At 36.3% G+C, this 14,142-nt stretch overlaps 1 protein-coding gene across 1 annotated transcript; it reads left to right on the top strand.

The window, feature by feature from the left end:
- The first annotated feature begins 228 nt into the window (after nt 1-228).
- atp6v0b (ATPase H+ transporting V0 subunit b) lies at nt 229-13,424 on the top strand. Its single transcript, XM_059343981.1, has 8 exons — nt 229-498; nt 2,593-2,641; nt 4,331-4,414; nt 6,759-6,836; nt 7,733-7,802; nt 8,010-8,061; nt 9,820-10,010; nt 11,090-13,424. The coding sequence occupies exons 1-8, from the start codon at nt 414-416 to the stop codon at nt 11,114-11,116; spliced, it is 636 nt and encodes a 211-aa protein (XP_059199964.1). The 5' UTR covers nt 229-413; the 3' UTR covers nt 11,117-13,424.
- The last annotated feature ends 718 nt before the right edge of the window (nt 13,425-14,142 follow it).

Genomic DNA, 14,142 nt, shown 5'->3' with positions numbered 1-14,142 from the left:
TATTGAAACCCCCTGGCGACGTTCTGATGTATTTTTTTGTATTACACCCCACCCAACTGCCTTAATAAAGTTTATTTAAAGAAAAAAAAAAAAAAAAAAAGATTCGGTGACGTTCGAACGTCACGAGTCACGTGACGTTCGAACGTCATGTGACTCGTGACGTTCGAAGCGCTTCAGTGCAGCTTCGGGACGTTTGCTTCATGAGCTACTGCGCATGCGTCAGCGGACCATCACTAGTCACATGCTAGTCCAGCTGGATCAGCTGACTCCTCTCCGCTTCTCCTTTTGATGCTCCTGGCTCCTCCATCGCGCCCCAAAACAGCGTTATTTGGTGATCTTGGCGTTACTGGCGTCACATTTTAACTCGGAGACGAGTTCACATCGCGGATCCAGCAGGTTTTACCGGCGGATAGATGCTGCTAGAGTGGATGATGAACGGACACGCTATCCTGTACACGGGGGTCACTTTGGCCTTCTGGAGCACCATCCTAGTCGTCGGTAAGATCTATTTTTTCCTTCAAGGTTCACCACAATATTGGTATTAATGAATTAAATCATTTATTTCTCACGCATATGCAACAACCACAACATAACAAGTCGTTTTTTCCTCAACACTATACTCGATTTTCCCCCGGCTAGCTAAGCTAACATTCGGGGGCTGGCTAAATCTTGGTGCTGGCTAAATCCTGGAACTGGAGCGGTAGCGGCTGTTTCCATTTTTGTTTGCCAGCTATTTACTATTGATTCATACAAGAAGATAACTTCTTTTACGCTTCATTATAAGATCAAAAACAACCAAAAATAGATGCAAAAATGACCAAAGATGACACAAAATTATCAAAATAGACACAAATTGACCAAAAATACATGTAAAAATGACCAAACATCCAAAAAATAGATGCAAAAATGACCAAAATAGATGCAAAAATGACCAAAATAGATGCAAAAATTACCAAAGATGACACAAAATTATCAAAATAGACACAAATTGATCACAAATACATGTAAAAATTACCAAACAACCAAAAAATAGATGCAAAAATGACCAAAGATGACACAAAATTATCAAAATAGACACAAATTGACCACAAATACATGTAAAAAATACCAAACAACCAAAAAATAGATGCAAAAATGACCAAAATAGATGCAAAAATGACCAAAGATGACACAAAATTATCAAAATAGACACAAATTGACCACAAATACATGTAAAAATGACCAAACAACCAAAAAATAGATGCAAAAATGACCAAAATAGATGCAAAAATGACCAATAAATGTTCTTAAATTAATTGAGAACTTTTAATCAAGAAATTTTGTTTTTCCAGCTATTTACTATTGATCAGAGGTGGAAAAAGTATTCAGATCCCTTACTTAAGTAAAAGTACTAATACCACAATGTGAAATTACTCCACTACAAGTAAAAGTCCTGCATTCAAAATGTACTTAAGTGAAAGTACAAAAGTATCAGCATCAAAATGTACTTAAAGTATCAAAAGTAAAAGTACTCGTTATGCAGCATGGAGCCAGTTAGATTGTTTTATATATTCCAAATATTATATTAGATTATTATTATTATTGATGCATTTATGTATACAGTGTTTTCATTTTCTCAAGGTAGGGCTCATATTGACTACTTAATACACTGTCATGAGGTTTATTTTAAAAAGTGTCTAATCACCTACATTTATTGTGTTTTTTATGTTAAACCTCGAGTGGAAAGTAACTAAAGCTGTCAGCTAAATGTAGTGGAGTAAAAGTACAATATTTGCCTCAAAATGTAGCGAAGTAGAAGTATAAAGTGACATAAAATGGAAATACTCAAGTAAAGTACAAGTACCTCAAAATTGTACTTAAGTACAGTACTTGAGTAAAAGTACTTAGTTACTTTCCACCACTGCTATTGATTCATACATGGTAGTAAATAATACCCTAAAGGACACTAAAACACCATTTTCTGCTGAGTATAATCGGTATTTAATTTATTAGCTAATATCAAGACAAGCAAGTTTAATCAGAGTTAGCAGTCGCTTAGCATGTATAGCTACCTGATGCTAAGCTAATGTCAGCTAGCTAACCGTTGCAGCAGAAAATATCAGAGATTCAGACGTTTGCATGCAGTGTTTCGGTGTTTTCTAGTGTCTCGCTTTCTCATATGGGATTTATGATGGTTATGATCTTGGTTTGTTATTATCTGGAATTTTTAGCAATTGAATCTAATATAACTAAGCTAGCGTTAGCCGGTTAGCTGTGTGTGTGTGTGTGTGTGTGTGTGTGTGTGTGTGTGTGTGTGTGTGTGTGTGTGTGTGTGAAAACAGCTGGCTGGTTGGAAACGGTCCCAAACAGGAAGTGCAGCAGTTTTCACGTGAGAGTGAGAATCACACTGGAGTTACAACTTCTCTTCATGATTTTAGCACATAAATGTGAGACTGTGTCACACATGGTTCAGGGAAAAGATTATTAATGCATAGCACACTTTAAATAGCTGCAGTAAGACGCAATTACAGCAAGCTATCATGTAAATATGCATCTAGCAGACCTTTTTATATCACTTTCACATCTGATCTAATCATGTGTTTGTCTCTGCAGGTATCTGCTACACTATATTTGATCTCGGGTTCCGCTTTGATGTGGCATGGTAAGAAATTGTTGTAATTATCTAAAGCTACTGTCTACAAGTCGAAAAGCAAGATTTGTCATACTCTAGGGCAAAATTATATATTAATTGTGGACCCAAACACATGACCGAATAAGACTTCCCAAGCTAAGCTCATCTTTCTTACTGTCACCTGTCAGAATAAACCGATGACAGATCAAATGTTATAGAGCTGTGGCAGTGAAACGAGCAACTATTTCGTTTATTTATTAATTTTTTGAGTCAATTTTTCAATTGCCAAATATGTTGTTTTCAACTTCTCAAATGGGTAAATTTGCAGCATTTCTTTTATCAGGTTTTGTAGTTAATTTAATATCTTCTGAGTGTTGAACTTATGGTTTGACAAAAATAAACTTGTGGTGCCATTTTCTTGGCAAAACAATTACTAGACAGATTAATTAATCAAACAAACATTATTCTGTAGCAAACTAGATGTTGAAACAGACAATTTTACGGTAACAAAACTACATTGCCTTTTCCAAGATTGCACAATTGTGAGAATATTGCTATACTTCCTAACAACAAACACCAGTTTCAGGCCGTATAAAATGGCACAGTGCAGCTTTTTTTGTTTTTTATGATGCTGTCACACATTGAAGGCCTGTCACTGTAAGGGTGTGACTGACCTCTCTTCACATGACTGTTCAAAAGTCAGCTGTTTTATTATTATAGTGAAGCATAAAAGATGATGAAAAATATATATAGATATTTTTTTGTTGCATTTTTCTTTAATTCTTTAATGCTGTTATCTGGAGAGCATGAGTTAATTATTTTGTTATCTTGCAAGCTTGTTTCCCCATGATAACAGCTTCATTTATGTTGATTTTAGAGAAAACAAAAGGCCAATTTCTCAAAATAACAAGATTATTTATGACAAGAGAAAACCACGTTTGTTTTCTCGAGAATAGGGGATGATTATAGAGAACTTGAAAATGAGTTTAATCATTTGTCTTCCCCTAAGTGACGATTACTGGTCTGAATGTTATCTCTAACAGAAAGACACAATGCAATTTCTGCCAGTGTTAGACCTTGATAGTTTTGTCTTGACACGTTGATCAATAATAGCTTCTCCTGGATCTGACATTCTCAGCTCTCATGTTTATTCTCATGAATATTATAAGTACGGGCAGAGGAAACAACCTTTTGTTTTCTCATGATAATGGGATGATTATCTTATTAACCCAGGATAACAAAGGATGGTGCTTGGTTTCATGCTCACAAAATAATTAACTCATGTTTCTATAACAGCATTAAAAATAATTTCTATAATTGTTCCTTGCTTCAATACTTAAGAGCTAAAGACAGAATATAATCCAATCCAATCCCCTTTATTTATATAGCACAATTTTAGCAAACACAAGGTTTCCAAAGTGCTGCACAAACAATAAATACATAACACAATACAAAGAGATGTAGTAAACAATAGATCAGTAAGATGCAATAAATTAAAAATGGGATAAAAATAAATAAAATAAAATGTAAAATGTACTGCCCGCACAAAATAAAATATGCATGAATACAATAAAAACAAAAAAAAAATCATAAAATCAACACTCTACGTGGTATAAATGAAATAAAGAAACTGTTTGGCTAATACATAGACATTTCTGCTGCTTGTACGCATTAATCATTTAAGCTTAGTCCTCATCAGCTCTGTGTCTCTGTGTGCAGGTTCCTAACGGAGACTTCTCCTTTCATGTGGGCCAATCTGGGCATCGGCTTGGCTATCTCTCTGTCTGTGGTGGGAGCAGCCTGGTGAGTAGCTAACAAGGAGTTTAAAGTGGGACTTTAGATATGCAAGTAAGCCAGAGATGATGGTACTTTAAGGCTTGGAATGCATTGAATTTCCCCTTTTCTTGACTCGTATCATGCGTAAATGTGGAACTGGAAAATCTTAGAATTAGCAACTAAGGAACACCGTGGAGTATCTTTGAGTTGGAATTCTGTTCATTTTTAGTGTCTGAAATTAACTTGTGATACATTGGCTAATACAGCTATTCTCAACCTTGGGGTCGGGACCCCAATTGGGGTCGTGAGATGATTTCTGGGGGTCGCCAAATCATTTTGGAAGTCAGCTCATTTAATGTCTTTTTTTTGGTCATTTTCTGTGTTTTTGTTGTCATTTTCTGTGTTTTTTGGTAATTTTGTGTCTTTTTTTTGATCATTTTGTGGTCAATTTGTGATTTTTTTTTGGTAATTTTGTGTCTTTTTTTCAGTCATTTTGTGTCTTTTTTTTGGTAATTTTGTTTCTTTTCTGGTCATTTTGTGTCTTTTTTGATCATTTTGTGTTCAGTTTGTCTCCTTTTTGGTCATTTTGTTTCCTTTTTTTGGTCATTTTGTTTCTTTTTTGGGTGATCTGAACTGTGCATGTGAGATTGTGTTCAGTGAGCGGGGGTCGCTGACAACATGCATGTTAAATTGGGGGCCACGACTCAAAAAGGTTGAGAACTACTGGGCTAATATGTCAGTTATAGCAACTTTTTTATGAGCCTTATTTTGTCTTTTTTACAATCTGCTTCAGAAAGGGCTAGTAGCTATGTTGACTTCAAATAAATACCACAAATAAAGCTTTGCTGATGCATAGCCTCCTGTCCCCTTACATTTTCTGTTTAAAATTGATCTCTAACTCACCATAAAGACTACAGCTGAGGGCCTGCAGATTGCTGTTTGTTTTTATTTATTCTTTAAATGCAACTGGCACTAAAACATTTGGCCTGGTTTCAGTCCACGGTCCTGTGCTTGTGTATGAAGATAAGTCAGAGATGAAATGCATACAGAAGCTGCAAATAGTCTGTAAAATAATTGATTGGGCAGCATGAACAGCCAGTCAGAGAGCTCTCTCTCTCTAACTGACTTACTGTGATGCAGAATCAACAAGCAGGACTGGCTGAGCAGCTGCACATCAAGGCTAGTTGAAGCCAATGGTGCAGGACAAACAGCTAAACTACGGTCCACCAATCAGGCGCTGTTGGCTTGGTGTGTCAGGGCCCAGACATGTTGTATTTAATTTAGATTATAGCTGGATAACACTTCTACATGACACTAACAGTATGTCTCTAATCTACTTGTTGAATTACTGAAGAAAATCCAAACGATCATATTACAAGAGGAAGTAACGTGCATGATGTAGGCCTGGGACGATAACAAATTTTGCTGGACGATATATTGTCCCACAAATTATTGCCGATAAACGATATTATTGTCAACATGATAATATATCATAATAATGCACACCCTTTCAAATACAATACACTTTTATTTCTCAGTGTTTTTTACCATTGTAATTGTAATTTTAAGAACGTTTAAATATCCTAAATAAATAAAACAAACATTTTTTTTTTTTAAAGGGCAGCATTTATTTTGCGATGTAGCAAACTCCACTTTCTGTGAGCACACAGCGTTTATATTGACTTTGTCGACCAGTGTTGACTGTCGGGACGAAGGCTCTGCATCTCCAGCTGCAGTTTTTTTCCCCAGCTGGGAAAACTGGGTCGGGTGGTTCTGCTTTAGATGGGCATGCAAGTTTGTTGTGGTGGCTTTTTTTGTTGCCACCACTTTTGAACAAATTGGGCATACAGGCTCGTCCGTGTGTTGATGGGCTCACCTTTTTCATTCGGTTTGAAACCGACATATTCCCACACCGGGGCTGTGGCATTTGGCTTTGCAATCATCTTTTTTCCTGGCGTTGCTCCGCACGAGGCTCACCTGCTGCACTCTGTGTGTAGCCAATGCTAGCGGCCCAGCCTTCCCCACAGAGACAAAGAGACTGGATGACTGACAGGAGGGTTCACTCCGCTCATTCTGCTATGGAACAAAAGAGATCCAGCACAGAGTGAACCCTCTTGTCATCCAGCCTGCTTGGAGGCAACAGACGAGGAAAACAAACACGCATGGCGATATATCGAGGCCGGCAAAATTATTGAGTTCATTTAATTTATCGTGCGATTAATTGATTTATTGATTATCGGCCCAGGCCTAGCATGATGTTCACCGAATGATGAAAGATATTAAAGTTCATGTGTCTCACAGGTCCTCTGTCTCCTGCTAGTTTACTGGAATGTTAGATTTGTTGTGCTGAATTTAGTTTTTTGTTTTCCAGGGGGATCTACATCACTGGCTCCAGCATCATTGGTGGTGGTGTCAAGGCTCCACGAATCAAAACCAAGAATTTGGTCAGGTAGGATCATTCAAGAAAACAAACGTCACATTCTGTCCAGCTCTCTATTCATCTTTGATTATATTTTGTATATCTAATTTACTGTATTATAGCTGTAGTTGATTGTATCATTTTGCCTATTTTGATTGTAGTTTCTCACCTACCCTGTTTGTTTTGTAATTTATGTGAAGTTGCTGCTATATCACTGCAAAAATCATGCATTTCAGATCTCTGGTAGACTGAAACACTGTGCAAAGAAAGTTTACAGCTTAGTCCAAATGTTGCTATCTACAGTACAGGCCAAAAGTTTGGACACACACCTTCTCATTCAATGCGTTTTCTTTATTTTCATGACTATTTACATTGTAGATTCATCAAAACTATGAATGAACACATATGGAATGATGTACTTAACAAAAAAAGTGTGAAATAACTGAAAACATGTCTTGTATTTTAGATTCCTCAAAGTAACCACCCTTTGCTTACTAGAATATAAGACATGTTTTCAGTTATTTCACACTTTTTTGTTAAGTACATAATTCCACATGTGTTCATTAATAGTTTTGATGAATCTACAATGTAAATAGTCATGAAAATAAAGGAAACGAATTGAATGAGAAGGTGTGTCCAAACTTTTGGCCTGTACTGTATGTGAAGTTGCTGCTATATCACTGCTAAAATCCTATTCATTTCAGATCTCTGGTAGACTGAAATACTGTGCAAAGAAAGTTTGCAGCTTAATCCAAATGTTGCTATCAACATAATCTGCTCCGTGCATCCAAAAGGAATCCCACCTTCACTAAAATATTAAACCAAGTGTGAACTCCACCTCACTGTGGAGTGACTTGGGAGAACAAGCTTCTAATTTAAATCCCTCTAACGTTTCTTAAGTTGTGTCTGCTTATGTCTCCCTTTAGTATCATCTTCTGTGAAGCTGTGGCCATCTATGGGATCATCATGGCCATTGTCATCAGCAACATGGCGGAGGTAAGCAATGAGCATTTTTGCTGTTCATGATCAAGAAATTTGTTATCCGTTTTTCCTTGGAGGGGATTTCAGAAAAGAAACGGCACAGACATAAATGAAAGCTTCACAGATATAGGACAGACGGAAGTTTAATATGATTTTGACAACAGAGAAAGGATATTGTTCTGTTTTTTTTGTCTCTAAAAATAATCTTTTTCATCTTTATAGAACTTCAAGGGAACCACCCCTGAGACCATCGGGGCCAGGAACTACCAAGCTGGTAAGAAAACAGACATAAAGCTACAGAATGCACACAAATGGAAAATATCCATTCCAAGAAAAAAAAAATATATATATATATATATATATATAGTGCATCCCCTGCTTGGCCTCCAGTATTAATGCTTGCAGCTCATTGAAACGGCTTCATATTGTTCACTTCACTGCTTTGGTTCCTGGGCAATACTTGCAGCATTCAATCTAAATAATAATTCATTATGGATGATATATAGGGTTGCAAAAGAAAACTTTCCATAATAATACAATAAAAACATGACATTTTTTACATTATTTGTAAGTCGAACTTGAACAAGTTTTAAACTATTTTATTGAACAATCAATTTTCATTGAACAACAGAAACATGATCATCCCCCCTGACCCCACCCATTCAAAAAGTAAAATGACCCCCCGCCCCTCTAGAAAAGTTGAACTGAACATGTGATGGAGGAATGCACAGTACATGTAGGGGGCGTGGCCTCAGCAGCCCTGCTATAAACTGTGTGTTGCAGTAGTGTTCAATATAATAGCAGTCCAATATGACTAACCAGATTAATCCAGGTTTTTAGTATATTTTTTATTGCTACAAGGCAAACAAGGTCCCAGTAGGTGCAGTAGATTCTCAGAAAACCAACAAGACCAGCATTGGGCAATTAGTTGAAAGGGGTGTGTTAAAAAAAATAGCGGTGTGGCATTCAATCAGTGAGGTCATCAATTTTGTGAAAAACCAGGTGTGAATCAGGTGGCCTCTATTTAAGGATGAAGCAGCACTTGTTGAACATGCATTTCTCTTTGAAAGCCTGAGGAAAATGGGTCGTTAAGACATTGTTCAGAAGAACAGCGTACTCTGATTAAAAAGTTGATTGGAGAAGGGAAAAACTTATAAAGAGGTGCAAACAATTATAGACTGTTCAGCTAAAATGATCTCCAATGCTTTAAAATGGAGAGAAAACCAGAGACAGGTGGCAGAAAATGGATGGAAGAATAATCAGAATGTCAAAGGCTCAGCCAATGATCAGCTCCAGGATGATCAGAGACAGTCTGGAGTTACCTGTTAGTGCTGTGACAGTTAGAAGACGTCTGTGTGAAGATAATCTAGTTACAAGAATCCCCCGCAAAGTCCCTCCCAAAATCTTTGAGTTGAATAAAAACTGAAAGGAGCCACAAGTTGGTTGATCCATCCACACAGATGTGAAGCAGTTATAAAAAACTGTGGTCATACAACTAAATATTAGTTTAGTGATCAAAGGATTGCTAAATCCTAGAGACAAAAAAGTTTGTACAAAATAGTTTTGAGTTTGTAACGGCAGACACTGCTATTTTTTTTTTTAAACACACCCCTTTCAACTAATTGCCCAATTGCACAGCCTGGTTTTCTGATAATCTACTGCACCTACTGGGACCTTGTTTGCCATGTAGCAATAAAAAATATACCAAAAACCTGGATTAATCTGGTTAGTCACATTGGACTGCTATTATTTTGAACACTATGTGTATGTGCTTGAGGAATAGCAGATATTCAATTGAAGATTATGCTAAAATATATTTTCCCCTGTTTTATTCAAGTTCCCTGTTGAGGGTCAACCATTCATTTTGTTAATTCCCATGGAAAGTTTCCAACTTTGAAAATTCCCAGAATTTGCAACCGTAATAAATAATACGTTTAAAATTCACTTTGAAATGTAATATTGTCAACTCTTCCTGTCTGATTTCCAAACGTGCCAGATGAATGAACAGTGGATGACTCTGTGACTCTTCCAGGTTACTCCATGTTCGGAGCCGGTCTGACTGTGGGCTTCTCTAACCTCTTCTGTGGGATCTGTGTGGGCATCGTGGGCAGCGGAGCAGCGCTGGCAGACGCCCAGAACGCCAGCCTCTTTGTCAAGATTCTCATTGTGGAAATCTTTGGCAGTGCAATCGGCCTGTTTGGTGTCATTGTAGCCATCCTGCAGGTGAATGAGACGTGCTGCTTTATCTACGTCCTCACAATCCCTCTTCTTCCCCACAGAGCACAAACTATGTTGCTGCTGTCTGCAACATAGGCCTTTTGTTGTTGACGTCTAAGAAATAGTAATGCAATGGAATAGTCATTATTTTCACAAAAGTCTACATGGACACTACCGGTCAAAAGTTTTAGAACACACTGTATTAAAGTAATACAGTAGAATGACAAGTACAGTATAAAGTATTTATGCAAACAGCACACACCAGAGAGATATATAATACAATTAAATTATGATATTTAATGATAATAGAAATATGTAATGTTAAAAAAAAAGGTAATATTATTTTAGTATGATGGTAATATTATACTATATTAACACAATAAGTTTGGGATAAAATTATAATATAAGTTGAAATGCAGTAACAATATATGTATATAACACACACACACACACACACACACATGTTATATACACTACTGGTCAAAAGTTTTAGAACACACCAACTTTTCCAGAATTTAATTGAAAATGATGCAGTTTAATGTCTCAGTGTACTCTGGAATTAATGCACATTTGCAACATTTAAAATTCTTTATTGAGCATGATAGTGTTTTGAAAGTTAAAAAAAAATATTCAAAATCACACTTTATGTTGGACTAAAGGACTAAAAAAAGACACAAAATGACCAAAAAAGACACAAAATGACCAAAAAAGACGCAAAATGACAAAAAAGACACAAAACTACTTACAAGGACATGAAAATAATTCAATAATGGACAAAATAGCCCAAGACTCCATAGAGTTAAGTTGTTAACCCATTTCTTGTTCCCTGAAAAAGGCCTACTTGTATAATTCTGAAATGTACATTATTTTCCAGTTTTGGTTAAGCTTACCTTTTTTTATTTACCTCTGGCAGTTCACCACTTACCTTTGGACCCTTTCAAGCTGTTCATTTGACTTGAACTGCTTGAATTTCAATAAAAAACTGGAAAAATTGGGGTGTTCTAAAACTTTTGACCAGTACTGTATGTTGTGTTGTTTCTATATTTGAAACTGTAATAACTCATATCTTATTTTTTCTTCCTCAGACATCGAAAGTAAAGATGGGTGACTAGAAGATGCCATTCCAATGCTGAAAAGATAATAAGACACTGCTGGAAAATAAGATGGATTATTGTGTAAATACATCGTAAATTATTTAAATGTCTCTATTTGCCTGGTATTGTTTTTAACCATCATTTATGCAAGAGTGGTACGTGCACACTCCGACTGTCTTTTCTCAAGAGAAACATGAATGTTGAATAAGAAAAGTGGGGGGAAAAAAATCACCAGTGTTCTGTGTGCATTTCTTAATAGAACTGTACCACGCCTACAGTTAAGCTACAGACAGAATGTACGAGAATTGAATGATTTTAGATCTGTTTTCCTCCGTCTGTAGTCTTGAGAGCTGTGAAGCTAATCTGCAGCTGTATCAGGATTAAATGGCCTCAAAACTCACAGATAGGCTCATTGCAGTTGATTTCTGTAACCACTCTTTGATGAACGATTAGTTAAAAATGACACCAGAGTATTTGAAAATATTTGTGTGTGTGTGTGGGTGCGTGTGTGTGTATGCTGGACACGTGATTTTTCTTTTTCCCCGCGAAGCATGAAGGTGTTTACCATTGTCTTTATTACTGTAGCCTGGTCTTGTCAGTTTTTTTTGTTTTGTTTTTCTAACTGTTCTTTGCGAATAATAAGCAAGTGGTCCTTACTGCACGCAGTGGCCCAGATCCAGTGTTTGTCAGGCCTCCCGCTGTAGAAGTGACAGAGAATCTATGATGTTTTGAGTTGGTGTACTGAACAGGAATCATTAGTAAGGTCACTGAAGAGTTGGACAGGCAGAAGAGAGTCAGATCACAGCAGCAGATCTGCTCTAAATACGTCATCCCAAATGTTATGGAGCAAATATGTCTGCATTTAACCCTATAAAGCCTGAACCGTGAAATAATTGCCAGAAAATTCAAAATTTTCAAAACTGGAGTGTCTGTTGAACCGGCTAACATTTTTTAAAATTCTATATCAATTTTCATATATGAATTTAATTTGGATCATATTTGATACATCAGGTCTTTTTGTGCAACTTGTTGCTCACAATTTGCTTTTCTTGAACTCACATAATCATATAAAACCTAATATTTTTAACCAAATAAAACTTTCCTTTTAACATTTTCCTCAAACATACAAAATACTTTTTTCCATATAAAACAACATCATACATCTGCTGATATGAAGTTTTCACGCATCTGGTACATCTGGTATTTTTGTTGCTCAGTTTTTTTTAATCATCAATTCATGTATTCATCAGGTTTTTCAGGAAAAGAAAATATCACACTGATGATGTAGAGGTCTTAAAAACGTATGTATCAAATATGATACACTTGGCTTCATAGGGTTAAAACCAATGAGCATCCTGAATATAGATGCCAGCCATAACTTACTTGTTTACCCTGGATTGTCCATTTTTTAAATGTCCTTTTCACTAGTTTTAACAAAGAATTAGACAAGAAGTGTTCAGTGTTGATTAGAGGGAAGCCTAAAAAATGTACATACCAAGAATACGTTTACTTTGTAGATGCTCAAGTTAGCAAAGTCAAAATTGCTAACATGTCTCAAGTCACTATTCAACCACCCAGTCTCCAGAAAAACAAATGTTTTCATTGTTCATTTCTGCAATGCACAGATATGAAATGTCTTTTTGGCATCCTTCTCTTTATCAGTATCTTTATGAGATGCATGTGTTTGGGTCCCATTTTTGTGAAACCAAAATTCTATTTTGTTATTTTAAGTCAGCCTGTAAATTAAGTTTTGTACTTAAATATGTCACATTGAGCCGCGTCCAGTAGTTCTATGTTCAGGAGGAGTACAGGAGAACATTTTCTTAACTTTAACCAAGTAGTTTTGTGTAAACTCACAACATTAACAACATTAAGGTTGAGATTCAATCCATCTGTGGTTTGCAGAATTGTACAATTCCAACATTTTCTCTGGCAATTGGGTTGCTATTCAACCTTCTATTATCTCAGACCCTAATGAGGACTTTGTTTTTGAGAGCACGTCAGTTACTCGTATTACCTTAGACTCAACAGTAGCTGTTATTTGTTGTACTAGAGATATTTGGGCAAATCATTTAAACTCCATCACATAAATAAGGGATACACGTGTTTAAAATCCTTATTTTACACAGATATCACATTCTACAAATCTTCCATTTCTTTGTTTTAACGAACTGTCTTCTTTTGAATGTATGTCTTAACATGTTAGCTTTCCAAGTCTGTGTTCCCAGATTATTTTCTAACATTCCTCAAAGAAGCTTAATGTGTGTGTGTGTGTAAAGCCGAGTCTTGTTTTTGTGGGTAGAGTGCAATTTGAATAACAAAATTAGACTCCTGCTTCATCACAACAAAGACATCATTTAATCCTTTTCTCATCAAAGTTTTCTTGTAACTTTTATCAGCTGGTAGTTCTGCAGCATTGCAGCTGTTTCCTGCTGATGCTGATTCACAAATCTGAGTTTTCAAGTATCAAGTTGAGGGAAAAATGCATTCAGTAACATTTTTAATGCATAGTTCCACAGGTTAAGATGACAGACCATGGCTAGTTGTGAATTGTCTTAAATTTTCCCTGTGATTTCTCCCCTCCAACCTTCTTCTTGTGGCGTTCTGAAAGAGTATAAGCGTTGAATCCTAACACGGGGAAACTGGATTGTCTTTAATATATCTCGATCTGACCTCCCAAAAGTGTCAAAGCAGCAAGATCGCCTTTGCTCTTCTGAAGGTTCTTGATTAAACGAGATGTTCCTCCAGCATTCCTGTGGTGAACCAGGCTCTGCTCTGCACCACCCCCAGGCTGTCAGTGAGTGTAGTTGGTACCGTGTGTGCATTATGTTGATGTGATGGTGATCAGAAAATAAAGTCATTGTTTTTGACATTGTGTATGATAATAACAAAAACAGATCTTCCTTCTGGCTTCATAAATGTCCTTGAGAAAATAAAATTGTCCAATCGAGATCTTATGGATTTTTTATTTATTGTTGTTTGCACTTAAAAAACATACAATCGTTAGGAAATAACAGTACAAGAAACAGTAAAAGAAAATGCAG

The sequence above is a fragment of the Centropristis striata genome, chromosome 11 (assembly GCF_030273125.1).
Source record: "Centropristis striata isolate RG_2023a ecotype Rhode Island chromosome 11, C.striata_1.0, whole genome shotgun sequence".
Lineage (NCBI taxonomy): Eukaryota > Metazoa > Chordata > Actinopteri > Perciformes > Serranidae > Centropristis > Centropristis striata.
This window is presented reverse-complemented; position numbering and strand designations above follow the sequence as displayed.